Here is a 19,841-nt window from a genome sequence, read left to right as displayed (position 1 = left end):
ACAAGTGCTGTTCTGCTTATAAGTGCTCTCTAAGATTACAATGAATACTGTATTCATGCTGCTTTTTATCTTGTGTTGCTATGAGCTTTTTGGTATGAGCTTCATTGCACTTTAAGGGTTCAGTGCTCTTTTGTGGTGAATTAACTGATTCCTATGAATGGTATTTATAAGGCCAAAATTTTAGCCACGCTTCAAGTCTGTGCACAGAACTCACATCATCAAACTCTAATATATGTTCTCCTGAGGCCTGCAAGGCTTTCTTAACAAATGGTTGAATTGTCCAGAGCCAGCTTCCTGCATGCAATGAGGCTGGTGCTCATCGTGGTGTCTCAAACCTGCTGTGCTCATGCAACAATGGTGCTCCTATCCCAAGCTTATTGTTGGAACTTCCACTGCAGAAATCTACCTGGTTTTGCTCTGGAGATGTCCTATGATAGACCAAAATACCAACTAGAAAAGAAACTGCTGCTAGGTGGCAAGAATAAAAGAGTGTAAATGCAAACAGCCAAGTTCTAGGCAATAAGATTGTGCCTCACTTGAACTTTTGGATAATTTTGAGGTAAAAAAGGGTGATGAAAATGCAACCTGACCTACATGAAACATCTTCCAGCTGCAATATCTGTTTTTGCACCATTGTGATGTATGGAGAATGCAAAGTAATAGCCACACATGCTTTTCGAGGGCTTCAAAAAGCACTGCTGGTGTGTTGGTGCCCATGAGACAACTAACCTTGCTAATTGTTATATTTTGTATTGTTCTCTGTGCTGCTATTCACATTCTCTCTTTTTTCTCTCCATTGTGTTCCTATTTTGTCAACAGCCAGCTACGAAAACGGGGGTAAGCCATTAGCTTTGCTATTTTATTTTTGCCTCGCAGAATTGATGTTGGACTCTGTCAGATGTGCCATGAGCCTCAGCATTTCACTTTGTGTGGTTCCCGGGTGAATAGTGAATGATCCCAGGAGCCCCGGCAGGAAAAGTCATCCACTTCCCAAATTGAACTCTGTGCGAACAACAGTTAAAGCTTTCCTCATCTCCAAGAATCCCAAATGTTACAAGCTCCGAGTGCTTTTAAATCAAATGCATTCTAGTGCTTGTCACTGTCTTCAGTAGCCCCTCTCCTACACATATTCCTCATTCCTCGGGTGTCCCCACATGCTCCGCAGTACATTCGGTGATTTCTTTCTCATGCAGATGGCACAAGAGATAAAACTACAAAACCAAAGAGTAGGGAGCAGCAGAATGTTCGAGGCCTTTTAAAGCGCTGTAACTGACTGATGTTCTGTTCTGCCATTCACACCGTGCCGCCCCTGGCGTGAAGCTAAATAAATCACTTTGCTACAGAGGTTCAGCTCTGTCAGTGAATGCATGGCTGAGCTAGAGCTAGCAGCTGAGTCTTTGGCCTGTAGGTTTCTCAATAATACTTCAACCTTGATTTCTAGGGAACCTTGGAGGATCAAATCATTCAAGCAAACCCAGCCCTAGAAGCTTTTGGAAATGCCAAAACCCTGAGAAATGACAATTCCTCACGTTTTGTAAGTCTGCAGCATAATCTAGTGACATCTTATTCAACTGTGGACATCAATAACATCTATGTCATAATCCCTTCATAGATTGTATTTTGCCCACTAAAACTATTGGATTTCCACATAGTGGAAAAATAACGTAGTAGGATCTAACAAAAACCTGAAGAGAAATAAAGATCAAGCTTGAATAATTGTTTAAACTGTTTAAATTGCTTAAAATGAACAGAAGAAAAGCAAACCCCATTATTAGGAAGCCCTTTGAAAAGCAGTGGTAGATCTTTCTCAGAACTGCCTCTGCATTATTTTCCTACCCCTTTTTCCACTAGCCTGTCTTTCCCCCTTCCTATAGTAGCTGTACTTTGCCACTGTCAGAAATACACCACAGCCCCTGTTCCCCCCCACATCCTCCCCTGTGTCCACCTGCCCTGCAGTACTCCTATCCTTGAGCCATTAGGTTTTCCTTTTTGGCTCAGTAAGCTGTCCCTGCTTGTCCCTCCGTGCTGCCATCACCTTGGGGCTCTCCTTTCCATTAGATTGGCAGGAGAGCAATCCTCTTGGGAGTTCTGCCTCTGCCACATTTGGTTGACATTGTCTGAGAGGTCCAAAAGGAATGGCATGAGGATGATAAGCCTGAGTTTGGAGCCCATGCTTCCCTAACAAATCCTGTTAAAAATTAAATTGGAAGAGGTGGAGAGGACCAGATGTTGTAAGCATCTGTAAAGCTACACAGTTGTATAAGGAGCTTGTCTGCTGGAAGGGAAATTATTTATTTTTGTGTGTTTGAATATGAGAAACTAAATGAAAACTACTAATTTTTTATGAGTTGGGAGAGATGGATATGTAAATTTAATGGGCAAAGCTGTGTAAAATCACAGCACTCTTCTGACATAAGTAAGTTAGGACTGCAAATGAGGAGAAGCCAAAAAAGGAGCCTATGTGTCTTAAGTCCAGGCTTAATGCTCTGAGTCCTGCATTACAGTAAACCTGCATCATGCAACTGGAAGCCATGTGCTCTGCCATATCTTAGCCTGGCAGATAAGTACGCTGTTATCCTTTCTCCACAAGCAGATTACATAGCTCTATGTACAGATTTAGGCTTGGAAGATAGTAATATCATTGTTTGATATTTTTCATTGAAAATACGCCTGTGCAAAGCCAAGGAGTTTGCATAAATTGATTCTTTGGGCTAAATGATTGCCTCCAAACTGCATTCTTTGTTTCCCTCTGTCTATACTATATGCACTAATTAGAATATTCTTCTGTGTGAATTAGGGTAAATTTATCCGAATCCATTTTGGAACTACAGGCAAGCTGTCATCTGCTGATATTGAGATTTGTAAGCAGCAAACTCTCTCCTTTTAAAAAATACAACTGCTCATCTGAAAGCTGCAAGACCCTTTCTCACTGCATTTTCCTTTGTGTGACTAGATTTATTGGAGAAATCCCGAGTGATTTTCCAGCAACCTGGTGAAAGAGATTATCACATCTTCTACCAGATCCTGTCAGGAAAGAAACCAGAGTTACTAGGTAAGCATTATGTGGATCCACAGCTTTTAAGAACCTAAAACTGAATAGACAGTGGATAAGGGGTTAGGAGGCAAACCCATGTGCAGAAAGGGCCTTGTGCTTCTACTTGATGAAACTAAACTTCCACTGTCAAATACAATGTTTTAGAGATGTTGTTCCAGTGGTAGCAGCAGAGACCATTTTTCTCATATTACAGATTAATCTAATGGGAATAAGAGTCAGGCAGGACTTTTAAAACATAGCACTATAAAGGCAAAAAGTGTCACACTGAATTTGTGTAATCCAAGGTCTCAAAACATCTGGAAAATGCTATGCCTCCAAAGCATTTGTGGTGATAAAACTTTAATAATCCAGATTTTCACATATGAGAAGATTTGCTTATAGGTACACAAAGAAAACCTAGTTTCCTCTTTCTGCCCCAAGTGACAAAACTGACATTCCAGCATGTTGTGTAGCAGGAGAAAATGTTTAAAGCTGCCTGCTGCTGATTATGTGGTGATTACCCCTTTCAAGCTTCCCCTGGCTCAGCATGGTCCCACAGACCCGCTGGAGAAGGGCAGAGAGGGGCTGAGATGCTTTGAATAAAACCTTCACTAGTTATTTTAGTGACATGCTTTGCTGACTTCAATTTGTGCTCTGAAGGAACACATTTTGTAAAATATGTTGGAGAGTCACTTCATTGCTCTTCTACACTCCCACTAAGCTATAGCAATCATAATCACTTTTGAAGTCTTATTATCCGGACAGTGCGTGGTCAAGTCCCTAACACTCTAAGCTTTACGTGGCCTAATTAATGGCAATTGTGGGAAAGATTTCAAGGAAGCTTTGCACTGAGATTCCTGTGAGAATCCCTGAGGATCTCTGTGCTGAGAAAATGCTCTGTTTCTCATAAACTCCCTGTGTGCTCCACAACAGCACACACCTTTCTGGACAGCAGGAAGATGTCTGCAGGCTCTTAAAGAGGCTGGAATCAACAGGGGCTTCTGTTTTGCAGACAAGAAATGTATGTGCTTGTATTTAAACACATCCGTATCTAAATATGTACAAGTATAAATATCAATAAGTATGGATGAACATAACTATAGTTAAAGTAATTTATATCAGAGTGACTGCACAGCAAAGACAAGCTTATAGAGAATAAGATTTTATATAAACATATACTGATAGCCATTTATTTACATATATGCATATTTAGATATGTAGGGATGTGTGTCTGCATAAAAAAGATTGAAATCTAGACCAAACCTCAGTCTGGGGAATGTGGGTTAAACTTTCAGTTCATTTAAGGAAGCAGGACTCTGCCTGTACTTTTAGAGGCAGCTAGCTTTGTAGGAAACAACTCTGCATTTTTGGGTTTTGATATGAAGGAATGACAATAGGGCAAGCCATATTCTGTCTTTTGTTCATGAAAAGCCAAGTGTCTTCTGCAAAGGGTGCTGGAAGTCACTTTTCTCTGAGTCTGTTATAAAAAAGGAGAGCCATGCCCATATTCCCTGTCTTGGATCATACTAAAATCTTTTTCTCCTCTCTATTTAGATGGGATTTTTACCCCTAAAAACATGTGAGGCAGAAAGTAGGACTATATAGGAAATTATGGACTCAATATACTGCAATACAAGCTCAATAGATGTGTATGTACAGTAGATGTTAATATGCAGTATTTCCATATTCTTTTTATTCACTTCCTCTACATCTTCAGACTAACATAGTAGAATATGTTTTTGGTCTGCAGTTATTAAAATAAAGACAACAAAACAACTCAGTAGTGCAGAGGCAAATGTAGGTTACAGTTGATTTTTCCATCTCCATTTCTGATAACCTGAATGGATGGCAGTTTTGACCTTGGCAGTTCTTTTACAGACATGCTCCTCATCTCTACCAACCCATATGACTACCACTTCTGCTCACAAGGAGTGGTTACAGTGGACAACTTGGACGATGGAGAAGAATTGTTGGCAACGGATGTAAGTCTGTATGGATTTGACTTTGGGTTTCCTAGATCAGGGGAGGAAAACTGCTGGGAAGAGCATGACTTCTCTCCCTGAAACTACTGGACTAAAGCAAAAGCAGGTTTGGGTCTTAATAGCATTGACTATGAAGCACAAGGCCTGGTAAACTGTTACTCTTTCAAATCTGGCCTTGCTCCATGTAATGAGCACCTTTTATAATTTTTTACATATAGATTGCTAGATGAAGAGAGCTCTCCCCTGGGTCCCCTGCCACTGCTGGGTCTTCAGGGTGTTCCAGTGGCTGCTTTGGGTGATAACATCTCTTGGCAGGATAGTAATATCCATGCAAAGGTAGATCATAGGGCTGCATCCACCACTGGTTTTGAGCAGGGAAGTGACAATATATCTGTGTTTCCTTTTCACAGCAAGCCATGGACATTTTGGGATTTGTGCCTGATGAGAAGGCTGGTTCCTACAAGCTCACAGGTGCCATCATGCACTTTGGGAATATGAAATTCAAGCAAAGACCCCGAGAAGAGCAGGCAGAGGCTGATGGCACTGAAAGTAAGAATAACACTTAAAATTACTCCTCAGCTTCAAAAGTCTGGCATGTACCAGGCACTGTGCTGAGGAAGCAGCTGCCTGTTTGCTTTGGTCTTGCACACTGTAGCTCCTGATCAGCCAAGAGTGCTGTATTTGTAACAGGCTTATTCAGTGGTGGATAACCTTACTCAGCAGGAGATGAGCACAGGCAGACTAACAGGATCAAATTCCATGTTTGAGACCATTTACACAAAATGGTTGTGAAATCCTGCTGCCTTAACTTTCTCTTTCATGACTTCAGGTTCTCCTTCTTTATTTTCTCTTGCACCTGAAATTGTCTATAACCAGTGTGGGGAGATGTTTTTTCCCCTAAACATGAAGAGCTTCTTAAGTGAGATTCTTGCAGCAACTGGGGTATAAAGTAGTCAGATGACCTACCATAAGGGAGAGTACAGGCATACCTACCACAAATCATTAAGAGACCAAGGCCTTTATCCAGTTTGTCTTTTGAAGTGAATGTACTTTAAAATGTAGAAGTTTAAAGCAAATTTAAACCTTATTTCTCCTGACCAGGTGCTGACAAAGCTGCCTACCTGATGGGAATCAACTCCTCTGATTTGATTAAGGGTTTGTTGCACCCTAGAGTGAAAGTTGGCAATGAGTATGTGACCAAAGGTCAAAGTGTTGAACAAGTAAGGAGATGCTTTCATGATATTTGAATACATGTCCTGCAAGCCTAGAGTATTTGCCTGTAACATGTCAGAGACAGACAGCTGCAAGAAACATTAACATGAGCTTCTAGTGCCTGTTCTCATTTTATGTGCCCAAACTTGGGGAAATATATGGTGAAATTGAGGGAAACTGGGGAAGAGACTGACAAAGGAATACCGTCCAGCACAACTTTTGATAGAATTGTTTTTCTGACATGTTAGTAGCAGCCACTCCAGGAAACCAGGTGCAGTTAAACCACATGGGGATTGATAGCTAATTCTGCTTGAGAATAGTTACCTAGAAGATTTGAGCCATGCATTATTTATTCTCTCATCGCTCATTGATTATTAATGTAATTTTAATTTCTGTGTGACCTCAATCAGCTAAAGGTTGAATCCACTTAAAGTTATCTCCTAATTTAAGGGAAAAGGATTCCTTGGGTTGCTATGCTGCCGCTGTAGCAATAATGTAGAAGATGCTGCAGCATTTTGGTTACAATAAAAGTTGCTGTTTGAAGACAGCCTGTGGTATAGGCTCAGTAAGTAAAAAAACACTACAGAGAGGTTTTCTGATGATGCAGATGTGCACAGGCTAAAGAGACTTAAGAAAGACTTTTCCTATTGCCTTTTCATGCCATAGCATCCCTCAAAAATTAGAAGCAAATGTCAATGAACAACTTGAGCATAAACCTCTACCCTACTCTGGCAATAGCTCTGGACATCATAGCTGGCTTCTGGCCTGTGAGTTTCTGCTACCTTACTTCTGCAGAAACATAATGGATTAAAACATTTGGAACTTGCTGTCAAGCTGTTTCCCAAAATGTACTTCGTGAGCACTTTACCATATGTGTTAGTAGACATCCATATATTTAGCAGTGATTTGAAGGAAATTCAGCAGGGATAATAGGAGAAACTGTGTTGTATTAACTATGCCTTTGGTGATTATACAAAGCATTGGAAAATTTCATTTAAACTGTAAACAGACATTGAAATAGTCTACTGCACCAAAATCTTTGTGTTCCACAGTAAATTTTGTTCCACACTGCAGTATTCTAAAACATGTATTTTAGGTTCTGTATGCTGTTGGGGCCTTGTCTAAGGCGGTGTACGATCGAATGTTCAAATGGCTGGTGGTCCGTATCAACAAGACCTTGGACACTAAGCTGCCAAGACAGTTCTTCATTGGAGTCCTGGATATTGCTGGGTTTGAAATCTTTGATGTGAGTATTAATGTGTGAGGACTGGGTGGAAGGACATAAAAGATGCCAAGAGATAGCTCTTGGTTGTGTGTTTCTCTTTCTAAATGAACAGAAGGCAAAGTACTGAGAAAGCCATAAGGCAAATAATGTGTATGATTTTACATGTTTTTTTGTTTTTGTTTTTGTTTTTGGTTTTTTCCCATGAATAGATATCAAAACCATTTGGCTGGACATGCCAATAGCTCCTGGGAGCAACATCTCATATGCTTTGGGCTGTAAACAGTTTCCTTCTTGCTGTTCCACCACGTTAACTGCAATGCAAATGCTTATTTTTTCTCTCTTTCTGTAGTTTAACAGCTTTGAGCAGCTGTGCATCAATTACACTAATGAGAAACTGCAACAGTTTTTCAATCATCACATGTTTGTCCTGGAGCAAGAAGAGTATAAGAAGGAAGGCATTGAGTGGGTATTCATTGACTTTGGCATGGACCTGCAGGCTTGCATTGATCTAATTGAGAAGGTATGTACATGCCAAGGAGTATTCACTGAATTGGTTTTATTCACAATGCTCCTTTGGATGTGTCCTCATGGCCCTGTGAACAGAGTAGGATAAACAGCATGACAAGTTTCTTGCCTGTCTACCTGCAATACAGAATCAAAGGAAAATCAGTATTTGTGGCCACTCAGCTTTACCTTTGGAATTCTGCCTTAAAGAGCCAACAGCAGCCAACAAGCTGTAACTGGTAATTTGTATGGCTGTATCATCTTCCCTGGTTTGCACTTTTCTCTTTCTTTGTCCCTGCTGTTCCTCCATTTAGTCTGTACCACATATGCTTAACATCAAACTCATCAGCTTTTCAGGGCAAATGCAATGTTTCAGTCTTGTGCCCTGTATGTCTCCCATGAGGCTCCTCTTCCTCACATTACATGCTGATGTGCAAAGTCCTTTGTGCTCTTTCTACCCTGAAAAGGAAAGAAACCTCTACCACTTTTCCAGCATGGGATATGCCTTTCCTTTTCCCTTTTTTGGGAGTATAATGTGGTCCTGGTGGGGACAGCTGTCCTCTGCTGTATAACCTGTCTTTGTATCTCTTTCTGCCATGTTTTATGGCACGGCATCTAACCCTGCTGATTTGTGAGGAAACATGAAATTTTGCATCTTGCATTAGCAGGAAATTTGTAACAGCAGTAAAAAGTCTCATTATTAAGTGGTCTTCTATTTGATTACTTTCTTGTCCAAGGGCAGGATATCTGTGCATGATCCTAATCCCTCAAAACCAATCTGCCCAGTGCTACAAGGTTCATTCATCTCTTCCTGAGACATGAATGATAAAATGCTAGTTGGCCCAGCTGCCCTGAAAGATAAATCAAACTCTTTCTGGGAGCCATCATAAAGCCTCCTAAGGCAGAAGTGACATACTGAACAGTCAAAGGTGACATACTGAATAGTCAACGGGGTGGTTACTATTTTAACAGAATAGTCAAAAACTTCCTCTTCAGGTTAAGAAGAAATTTTGCAGGCTTAACATTCCATCAGACAAAACTTACAGACTGCATAGCCACTGAAAGCAGGTAGCCTAAACATTTCCCAACAAAGATGCTCTTAAATCCACAGCCACTGGGAATCCTGTCTATCCTTGAAGAGGAGTGCATGTTCCCAAAAGCTACAGATATGACATTCAAATCCAAACTCTATGACAACCATCTTGGCAAGTCACCCAACTTACAGAAGCCCAGGCCTGATAAGAAAAGGAAATATGAAGCTCACTTTGAACTCCTTCATTATGCTGGTGCAGTAAGTTCCTCTGCTGGCAGGCAGACTTTGTATCAGAGGTCTTCTAGGTGGGTTTGGCTGTAGCACACAACAAGGGAGGGTGGGAAGGATGAAGAGGGGCAGAAAGGAAAGGTGAGGAGTAAAAACAAATATCTACTCTCTCTGCACAAGTGTTGCAGCATGGTAAGATGTCTCCAGACTCCAGGACATCTGCTTCTTACATGCACAATTAGAATGAAATAAAGTGAGGAGGGCTACTAGTTTTGCTGGAAGTGTGTCTTGCTTTGCCTTTATCACTTTTCCTCCAATCTGAGTAAGATTAGTAATTAAACAGCAGCAGCATCTAAATTTTCACCTCGTTTTCCTGGAAAAATGAACTAATTTCTGCTGTAACTCAAGGGACTGTTAAAAGAAAAAAAAAATTACTTTTTGTTCATTTTAGGACCAGTGTGTCAAAAAAGCAAAAGGAAGTGTGGTTAGTTTTGATGTGGTGGTTCAGTTTACAGTTTCACTGCTGATAAGGTGAAAGAGAACATAATCCAGTACTGTGATACCTGAGCCAAAACTTGTCCAGTTTTGAAGTTCTGTTTTCAGACCAGATAGGCAGAAATAATTTGAGAGAGTCACAGGAATTTTTGAATCAAACTACAATTGATAAGAAGCCTCAGCATAGCAGAACAGGAATTTACCTGATGCTGTTAATTTCAAATTATAATTGAACATTAAACTAATATTGTAATTATTAAAAGAAATAATGCTGATCTTGGTACTTATCTGCAGTTGATAATGCATTCAGCAGAGAAAATTAGAATTTCTATTCTCTTGTGGTACTGATAATAGAACATATTTTCCCACTAAACAGAGCTGCAGCAAAGTCCTGGAGTTAGTTTGTAATAATTAAGATTCTATTAGGAAACCCTAATTATTCCAGTGTAGCATTCTATTTTGAAGTTAAATTTTTACTTGTGTGATCTATACTTCAGCACTTTTCCTGGGACACCAATGCCACATGGTATCTCCACAGATAACCACATGGAGTCCATGAGAAGATGTAGGGACCAGATAGTTTGGAAGGGGTGTGTGGGATTCACATGCTAATTATTAGGAAGAGAGTTTTGGGAATTAGGAAGCAGAGAACTGGAGGGGAAGTGATGAAAACCAGGGCAGTTGGTACTGCTCTGAGCACAGCCCTTCACAAAAAGTCATTGGCTTCAAGCCAAACTGCAAAGAGCTGCTGACTACTCTGAAGGGGACCATTGGCAACCTCTGGTTTGTTTTCAATGCCTTGCTGTAGGTTCCCTACAACATCATTGGGTGGCTTGAGAAGAACAAGGACCCGCTTAATGAAACTGTAGTAGGTATTTTCCAGAAATCATCCAACAAACTCCTGGCAAGCTTGTTTGAAAGCTACATTGGTGCTGACAGTGGTAAGCAGAACCAGCTCACATGGGCTTCCTTTGGGTTTTGGGATGCGTGCTTGGGAATGATTTTCAAGAACTAAGCAATTCTCTCAACTGCAATTGCCTCAATGCTAGATTGAGTGACTAATTATTTAAATGTGCACGACAGCTGTAGGAGTTTGCCAGTTATAGGAAGGAGACTATTATCTCAGCTAGGTTGAATGTATAGTGCCTCTGAGTAACTGTGGCAAGGAGAGCTGTGTTGTGAATAATCCTGTGGGAATTTGAATATGCAAGTGTTCAGACATGCAGGCAAGTTCTGCACAAAAGATTGTGTCATAAATGCCAATGAAAAAGAACAGCTCTTTTTTCTCACGCTGTAGTACTCCTTGTTAGTAGGCTAGAGAGTTATGGAATATTTTATTGGATTAGTGTCAAGTACACACAGAAGGTACTGGAACACCATCCCACATTGGCCACAATAGAAGGCTTTGCCAATATGTCTTCCTTTTTGCTTGCTGCTGGTTTTTTTTTTATTTGACAATGTACATTATACTAATGTATATTTGAGGACATATTTAATCTCTATTCTTTTTAAAGAACTCTTTTATTTGTGAAAAGACATGTAGCAAGCATTCACAAAATTGATCTTAAGTAAATAACTGTATTCATTACAAAGATGTAGCTCTTAGGTCCTGAAGTTGCAATCACTTACAGCCTGTTTATCAGAAACCTCATTTCAAGAGATGCTCTTGTCATTAATCACATGACACTTTCCTAGAAAGCAAGTAGGCTGCAGACTTTGTAATGGGAATGAGATGAAGCTGAATGTAAATAGCAAACACCCTGCCATGAGCAAATCCTTGCAAGTCACTAACTGCCTATTTGCCTGTGGATATTCCTGTCTATCCGAATACTACCTTGCTTTTCTTTGGTGTCAGGAGAAAGGAAGCGCCTGTCTAGATTAACCTTTTCCACTCTCATCAGTATCACCTTCTGAAGGTGGAAAGGCTGTGGATAATGGCATCAAGCACATTTCACTCTTCACTTCTCCTTTTATGTTGACAGGTGACACAATGACAGATCTCCTGGGAATGATCTAATGGCCCACTGCTTAAGAAAGATGCAGCAGATACTGTACATTTCTGGGTCATGTCAGGAACCTGTGAAACTTTGTAAAGGTCTTGTTGGAAACTAGCATTCCTTTGAAGGATCTGAGTGATTTTGACTCCAAAACTATAAGCAAAATTCAGGGGATGCAAAGTTACTATATCTAAAATTAAAAATATTTATTTTCCTCTATTCTAGACAAATCTTACTTGTACAAGTTCAGTGTCTGCATAGCAGAGAATCAGTTTCTATACAGTACAATGTGCAATACAAATTTTCTGTAAGCATTATTTTTCTTTAAGTTTTTCTTTTTCTACATCATCTCACCCTATGGAGCTTCTAATGAACTACAAATTACTTTTGTTAAAAGTTTTTTTCTGCCATATTCATATTTATGGGCTTTTCTGCATAAGAAGTGATGCAGTATAGATCTGAAATACAAATGCAATCCAGAAAGTTTACAGTGGTTTTTGACAAAATTCCTAACTATGTACAGAGAGCTGTGAATGTGTGATGTATCATACATGATATTCAGAATGTCTTGTATAAAATTTGAGCAATCAGAGCCTTTTAGTCAAATAGAACAGCACTACTAAAATGGTCTATTTTCCACACTCTGCCTGCATCCCTTGCTGAGATACAGATTGCTTTATGCTTCTTTTTTCCTCCTTAGGTGACCAGGGTGGAGAAAAGAAACGCAAGAAAGGTGCTTCTTTCCAAACCGTATCCTCATTGCACAAGGTTTGCTACCTCTCCACACCTGGCAGTTTGAGTTAAGACAATGAGTTGAAGAAGAATGTTAAGGGCTGTAATGGATAGGAAAAAATTGAAATCCAAGATTGAAATTTGACTTGTGGACAGGGTTCTTGACCTTGGCTAAGGAAATACACTGCTATTAAAACTGCATGCCAGGGGCTGCTCCATTTCATCATCTTGGAGCAGTCAGGACATTGTTCTTTTTACTGTGTTTGAGAAAGTTTCACAAAATTGAGCCAACAACCTGTATCACTTATTTTGTTGCTTACAGCTTCATGCTTGTCTTTGGAACAGGAACTGATTACAAGTCATTTGCTAGTCTCTATCTGATTACTGCTTGTAATGGGATCCTAGGGTTAGAGCAGACACGGAAGACAAAAGTTGCTGAATGAAGTGGCATAAAGCCTCTTGTTTCCTCAGTTATTCCCTTCTTCTGGGATTGGCATGTGCTCCTGGTGGAAGCTGTCATTAGGATCATACCTGAGGAAAAATGGGGCTATTTACAATTTTTTTACCATTACTATCATTTATATGGGTAACATTGAGGAAGCTGTAATGTAGATAAACCTCAGGTTGGGAAGGATGTAGTTACCCACAAGTCACACTATTTTTTCTTGTTTGGAGATACTACCCATGAAGGGAAATCACAGGAAATAGAGACCTGTATCTTACCAGCTAAAGAGGTATAAAGGTGGCTGAAGGAGCACTCAGACAATAAGCCACAGATAGAAGCCCACTTTCCAGCACACATGCTGGTTAGTACCCAGCTCAGGTTGTTTGTTGTCCTGACTGGAGTATGAGGAATCTGCAGTTTGCACAGCTGTGCTGATGACATTACATTCCACCTCCCATGGTCTCCATTTTCTACTTACTGGACAAAACACTTTCCCCAGAGCCTGGTGATCTCTGAATGGTTGGCTTCTTCTGAGCTACCTTGCTATCTGCCTGGGATATGTCTGATTAAGACCAATAAAGGGAAAATGTTTGGCCAGGAGACAAAAACCCAGCCTTTATGAGGAACAGGTGGGAAAGGTGAGCTCTTCCTACTGAGTGGAGAAACGACTAGACAAAGATACAGCTGGCTTCACAAAACTGCTCCACCGGATGATGCTGAGTCTTGCTTGCTGTTCATCTGGGGTTTTGAGTTTCTGGGGTTGTAAGCAAAACACATAGCTTCTTTGATAAAACTGATGTGGAATCCTATAATAATGTTAAATTGTACTTTGGTTTATTTGAACACCTTTCTCTCTAATAATTTTGGTATGCTTATAATTTTGTTGGAAATTTTTTAAAAAAATGAGCTTCTTAAATTAACAACCAGCAAACCAAAGTAATAGTGATTGGAATTCCACTAAACCACTAAAGCTAATAATGTTTTTAATGTGTCTGTTCTAGGAAAATTTAAATAAGCTGATGACTAACCTAAGATCTACAGCCCCTCACTTTGTGCGATGCATTATCCCAAATGAATCAAAAACTCCAGGTATGAAAAAGACAATAGTCTTAAACTTTTAGAATGTTTAACTCTGTCATTTTATTACTTACTTCTGAGTCACCAGATTGTACTTAAATACTGTCTGTGCTTTTTACCTTATCCAGTCATGTTGTTCTCTCAGGAGATGACATCTCACGTTTTCCAATTTTCTTGAAGAAATTAAGATGAATCCCTGTGGAGAAACTCTTTTTAATTTGCCTTGTTTTCCCCCTGCAGGCGAAATGGATGCATTTCTTGTTTTGCATCAGCTCCGCTGTAATGGTGTCCTGGAAGGCATCCGCATTTGCCGGAAGGGTTTCCCAAACAGGGTGCTTTATGCTGACTTCAAACAAAGGTAATGCAGAGCTATGATTGTTTCCTGTTCCATTCAAGTATACCTTCCATTCAGTTTGCCTGACATGGAAGGTAGAATTCTGCTCTTCTTTGTGTCTGTGTAGATACAAAAGCAGATTACCCTGGGTGTTTTGCTTTGGGTTTTTTATTTTTAAGTTTTTGGGGGAAGAGGGAAAAAACCCTAAAGTGGAATCTAAGCCGATTTTACACATTTTTCATTTGTTATCAAAAGGTACCGCATCCTGAATCCAGGAGCAATCCCAGAGGATAAGTTTGTGGATAGTAGAAAAGCTGCTGAAAAACTGATGGCATCTTTAGATGTTGACCATACCCAATATCGTTTTGGACACACTAAGGTAACTGGAAGAGACTATCATTGCTTATGTAAAGAGAAAAGTGATAGATCTGGTATTTAATTTGCAGAATAGGACACTGCAATTTCTGGTGGTGGTGTTTAATGGAGATTTAAAAATAGAAGAAACAAGCAAAATAGCAGCAAAGTGATAGTAGGTTCTAAGCTGTGCTAGAGAAAATTCAACTCTCTGGCTCAAGTTTCCACAGAGCTTTTATTAGAGCAACTCTACAAGCAGACACAGCACCAGCTGATGCTCCATGTCCCCCAGTAAAACAACAGCTTATTTAGTATAATATAGGTACATTCAAACATAGAGGGACCACAAGATCAGCTGCATCTTTTGAAATGAGGCTGTGTGGAATTCTCACATGATCCCATTAGCAGGGATTTCTGGGAGTCAGGAGTTGTGGTTCAGCTGACCTACTTGGAACCATGCCACAGCTGAAAGGTATTGTGGCGATAAAGTAGTTTGGCCTATTCAAAACTGGGGAGATAAAACCCAGTTTTAAAATAACTCTGGAACTCTACAGTGTAGTCCCTTAGGCAAGTAGTATTTGGCCCTCTATACTCTCCTAGGTTATAATGTGTCAATAAGAATACAGGGTGAACCATCTCAGCAAGGTCATTGTAGCTCTGATATAAATCCTTCTTTGTGGTGAACTGACATCTGTGCATATACCAGGTGTTCTTCAAGGCTGGTCTCTTGGGCCATCTAGAAGAAATGAGGGATGAGAGACTTGCTAAAATCTTAACGATGATCCAGGCAAGAGCGCGTGGCAGATTGATGCGGATTGAGTTTCAGAAGATAGTGGAGCGCAGGTATGAAGGCACCCCCTTAAATCTTAGCAGATAATAGTAATTGCCATTTAATTATAAGTTGAATAGAGCCATTAATTACAGTCCCTAAGGCTATAGATAACCCTAAATTAAAAGCTTTAAGTGTATGTGTGATAAAAATAATAGCAACTGTATGTTAGTTGCCTGCAGCTTTGGTGAAAATGAGATTTGGAAATTTTTTGTGTCTCTGAAAATAAAGAGATCTGGAGGAAGTTTCTTGTAATTCTTAGAAATTAGTAAAGGTTCCTAATATTGCTCAGAAAAAAAACTATGAAACTGACTGAGAATGAAAACAAAACCCCTCACTTTTTCAGTTCAGGCTGAGTTTTGTTTATTTTCTCTTAAACCAGGGATGCCCTTCTTGTAATTCAGTGGAACATCCGTGCTTTTATGGCTGTCAAGAACTGGCCTTGGATGAAGCTTTTCTTTAAGATCAAGCCTCTTCTGAAGACTGCAGAAACTGAAAAGGAGATGGCCAATATGAAGGAAGAATTTTTGAAACTGAAGGAGGCCCTGGAAAAATCTGAAGCCCGGAGAAAAGAACTTGAGGAAAAGCAAGTCTCTTTAGTTCAGGAAAAAAATGATTTGCTTCTCCAGCTCCAAGCTGTGAGTAGACACATAGATTTATGTACTCATTAGATGTTCTTTGAAACGCAAAGGTATACAGACTAGAGTGTTAGTGGAATTCAATAAAAATAAGCTGTTGATCTTGTCAGAGCCTGGCCAAAATTCCGAGTGGATAGAAGTTCTCATGTTTTGGCGTATAACCAGGTGGGCTAACAATGCAAATCTTAACAGATTCTGTTTAAGGCAATGTCCACAGCAGTAACACATGCAAGTAGTCTCGTACATGACTAGTCATGCTCACCACTATATCATCCTGCTCTGTTAATTACTTGTCTTCTGAAATCAAGAGTAGGAAGTTTTCCTTGCGCTTTGTTGCTTTGTATCAGGCTCCCTGACCAGTTACGGGCTAGGGGACAAGTGAGGGAGAAAAAAGGCCAGGCAGTCATTGCTGTCCTCTTCCTTGTACCACACCAGGAGCAAGACACTCTGGCAGATGCCGAGGAACGTTGTGACTTGTTGATTAAATCAAAGATTCAGCTGGAAGCCAAAGTCAAAGAACTGACAGAGAGGGTTGAGGATGAGGAAGAGATGAATTCTGAGCTGACTTCTAAGAAGAGAAAATTGGAAGATGAGTGCTCTGAGCTCAAGAAGGATATTGATGATCTTGAAATAACACTTGCAAAAGTAGAGAAAGAGAAACATGCTACTGAAAACAAGGTACATTCAGAACTTCACCATATATTCAAAAGAGGCTGGGCATGGATTACCTTTACACAAAGTGCTATGGGTCTTCTGATGGTTTTACACTCTTTGTTAACACAGGCCACACTGAAGGGTCAGTATATACAGTAATTGGACTTTATGAGGTGAAAATTGTTACCTCTGAGCCTAAGTTTCCTTTTTTTTTTAAGAGAGTCTTACTGCGATTCAGCTAAAGAATTATACCTACTTGTGGCATTTTTAAGTAAACAATCTTCTGCTGTAACCATGAACTCCTCCAGGTCTCCTCCTTAAAGCTTGTAAATGTAAAAAGTTCATCTTGTACTCCTCCCAGAGAGACTCAGAAGCAGGAGTCCATCAATGGGAGTGACTCTGAAAAGAATTTAGTATGTTTGAAACAATGTATTACCCCCATACCAAAAACTGGCAGACTCCCTTAATGGCAATCTAACTCAAAAAGTCATGAGGTGCTGGGACAGGAGAGATCCCTTTCTTTCTCTTGTTTTCCTGCTTACAAGTTCAGACCAGATAGTCATTTGAGACGTGTTATGATAATCCCTTCCTTCAAAGTCTTACAAACACATCTTACTTTCTCACACAGGTCAAAAATCTGACAGAAGAAATGGCAACACTTGATGAGAATATCAGCAAACTTACTAAGGAGAAAAAGTCCTTGCAGGAATCTCATCAGCAAGTTCTAGATGACCTACAAGCAGAAGAGGACAAGGTCAACACACTGAGCAAAGCTAAAGTGAAACTGGAACAGCAAGTGGATGATGTAAGCTGTCTCTTCCTTTATGTTCTACGAGACACATTTGACTACCACTTACAGTGGACCTTTCATGAGCCTGAAAGGTTGCAAAACTTCGAAATATATTCCTCTCCTTTTAGAAATGTACGCCTTGTACTGTCTGTAAAAGGTATAATTACAGAAACACCACAAAAAATGATCTGTGTTCAGCCTTTCAAAGGGTTGCAATAACAAGGGAAAATCCTCCCAACTCACACTTGCAGTGTAATTGGCATGAAGTCAGACAGAACTTTGCCACTAAGAGAACTGTAATGCTTGCACAAATGTAAAGCATGGACAAACCCTTTTGTTCTATTTCTGTAGCCCATTTGCCCACTGGCTGCTAGAAAACAAACCCCGTAAACTAGGATGCTTGTGCTTAAGTGCTTCTGCTTCATAGCTCACTAGAACTCAGCACAGAACTGGGCACAACCTACAATTGACTGTTGTAAACCATCTGTGTTCAATATATTTATTAAGTGACTTTGCTCCTAAAGCTTGAGGGATCACTGGAACAAGAGAAGAAAGTGAGGATGGATCTGGAAAGGGCAAAACGCAAACTGGAAGGGGATTTGAAGCTGACCCAAGAGAGTGTCATGGACTTGGAAAATGATAAATTGCAGATGGAAGAAAAGCTGAAAAAGTAAGAAGTTGATTCTGTTGTACCAAATAAAGCAGCACAGTTCCAGTGTCATTTAAGAGCCTTCAGGTGTGTCATCCTGCTCTGATTCTGGCTGAAAGAAAATTCCATTATGAAAATGTGTAGCCAAGGAGGGAAGCAAAATAACTCTTATGTACACGACACTTGAAACATTAGAATTCATTAAACTTTCCTACATTAAAAAAAGCCACCCAGAAACTTACTAATGTTTTTCATTGCTTAGAGAAAGCTGAAGAAATTCTATAAAGTTGTTCATTCTAACTAACTGTGGTAGTATTGTTAGGAGACCTGACTGTTAAATATGTTTTTCCATTGAGTCTGAAAATAGCATTGCTTTTGTATGACACAAAGAAGCAAAAATATAATTGCACAAATGCATGCAGAGGCTTGACTCAGAAACTGCTGCTCAGAGGAAAATGGGTTTTCATGCAAATTGTAATACATGAGAAGTGTTTTCATTTTTAGATATGTTAGAAGTTTTATTGAACAACTCTTTAAAAATTTAAAAATCCTAGCTTGACGCTTCAAGCCAAATTGTCACAGTAGGATTTTCCTTTCTGTGCCAGGAAAGAATTTGAAATGAGCCAGCTGAATTCCAAGATAGAAGATGAACAAGCTATAGTGATGCAGCTGCAGAAGAAGATCAAGGAGCTTCAGGTCAGCTTGCTTTTTTATTGTATATCTTAGGATGAGTTTCTCTTTGTGCCTTACTGAAAGACCTTGCAGAAACTTTTCATGGCTAGCTGCAGCTCCTCTTTGAGACACAAAGTGGTACATCTCCATAGATTCCCAGGCAGATCCCTTTTTTCCCTCAGGATGGTTGCTCTATGATGTTTCCTCCCAGTAGCAGGACAGATGACCACAGAATGGTAGTGGTTTCAGTCAAGGCAGAAAGGTCCTGGTGTTTTGTTTTAAGCAAATAATATGGTTCCAAACCATGGAGGTGAGGGTAGTTAGTGGAGAGGAGTTCAGCAGTGATAAGCATGGATTTGAAATTTAGAGAAAAGGTTAAAACACACAGGAAATTTTCAACAGAAATTTAAAGGCCAAAGAAATTCAACACAGTCCAAACACAATGTCTGGACCCAAAAACGACAGCTCCACAATTTTTGTTAATAAAGAATATTTATATAACTTGGATAAAAAGTGCAGATTGGTGAAAGGAATCTTTTAATAAAAAAGACTGTTTCCAAGAAATATCCATTATCCAGGCAGTTCTACACTCTGCTTAAACCTGTCTTAATGCTCCTAGAGAGAAATTACTCCAGATGTGGAAGTCTTAAAATGAGAATTTGTTGCTGTTACTCCTACTAGCATGTGACTCCTCAGATGTACTTCAGCTGAATGTCAAACCTGTGAACATAAGGTCAATGAACTGGACCTATATGTCTTGAACTAGGACTTGCAGCACAATCTACTGCAAGCAAGATGTGACTCACCATCATTACTGTAGCTCAGGATCTGATTTACTGGCACAAATGGGCAAGTCCATTAACTACTGAGCTTCTGCAGTGAGGTAAAATGTGGGCTGGCAGAGGGTTTAACAGTTTGTAAGGTGCCTCATGGACTTCTGATGGGAATCATTGTAAC

At 39.9% G+C, this 19,841-nt stretch overlaps 1 protein-coding gene across 1 annotated transcript in view; it reads left to right on the top strand.

Annotated features, from left to right (window-relative positions):
• Nucleotides 1–19,841, top strand: part of MYH15 (myosin heavy chain 15) — a 42,378-nt gene that overhangs the window by 6,324 nt on the left and 16,213 nt on the right. Inside the window, exons 7-27 of the mRNA XM_053934599.1 lie at nucleotides 820–837; nucleotides 1,442–1,534; nucleotides 2,798–2,861; nucleotides 2,954–3,052; nucleotides 4,913–5,016; nucleotides 5,427–5,565; nucleotides 6,118–6,236; nucleotides 7,325–7,474; nucleotides 7,803–7,973; nucleotides 9,069–9,248; nucleotides 10,522–10,654; nucleotides 12,411–12,478; nucleotides 13,889–13,976; nucleotides 14,205–14,322; nucleotides 14,554–14,677; nucleotides 15,359–15,495; nucleotides 15,864–16,119; nucleotides 16,555–16,797; nucleotides 17,402–17,578; nucleotides 18,088–18,233; nucleotides 18,818–18,908. Coding sequence (XP_053790574.1) covers nucleotides 820–837; nucleotides 1,442–1,534; nucleotides 2,798–2,861; nucleotides 2,954–3,052; nucleotides 4,913–5,016; nucleotides 5,427–5,565; nucleotides 6,118–6,236; nucleotides 7,325–7,474; nucleotides 7,803–7,973; nucleotides 9,069–9,248; nucleotides 10,522–10,654; nucleotides 12,411–12,478; nucleotides 13,889–13,976; nucleotides 14,205–14,322; nucleotides 14,554–14,677; nucleotides 15,359–15,495; nucleotides 15,864–16,119; nucleotides 16,555–16,797; nucleotides 17,402–17,578; nucleotides 18,088–18,233; nucleotides 18,818–18,908 — 2,718 coding nt within the window. The remainder of the gene's footprint in view (nucleotides 1–819; nucleotides 838–1,441; nucleotides 1,535–2,797; nucleotides 2,862–2,953; nucleotides 3,053–4,912; nucleotides 5,017–5,426; nucleotides 5,566–6,117; nucleotides 6,237–7,324; nucleotides 7,475–7,802; nucleotides 7,974–9,068; nucleotides 9,249–10,521; nucleotides 10,655–12,410; nucleotides 12,479–13,888; nucleotides 13,977–14,204; nucleotides 14,323–14,553; nucleotides 14,678–15,358; nucleotides 15,496–15,863; nucleotides 16,120–16,554; nucleotides 16,798–17,401; nucleotides 17,579–18,087; nucleotides 18,234–18,817; nucleotides 18,909–19,841) is intronic.

This window comes from Vidua chalybeata, chromosome 2 (genome assembly GCF_026979565.1).
Source record: "Vidua chalybeata isolate OUT-0048 chromosome 2, bVidCha1 merged haplotype, whole genome shotgun sequence".
Taxonomy (NCBI): Eukaryota; Metazoa; Chordata; class Aves; order Passeriformes; family Viduidae; genus Vidua; species Vidua chalybeata.
This window is presented reverse-complemented; position numbering and strand designations above follow the sequence as displayed.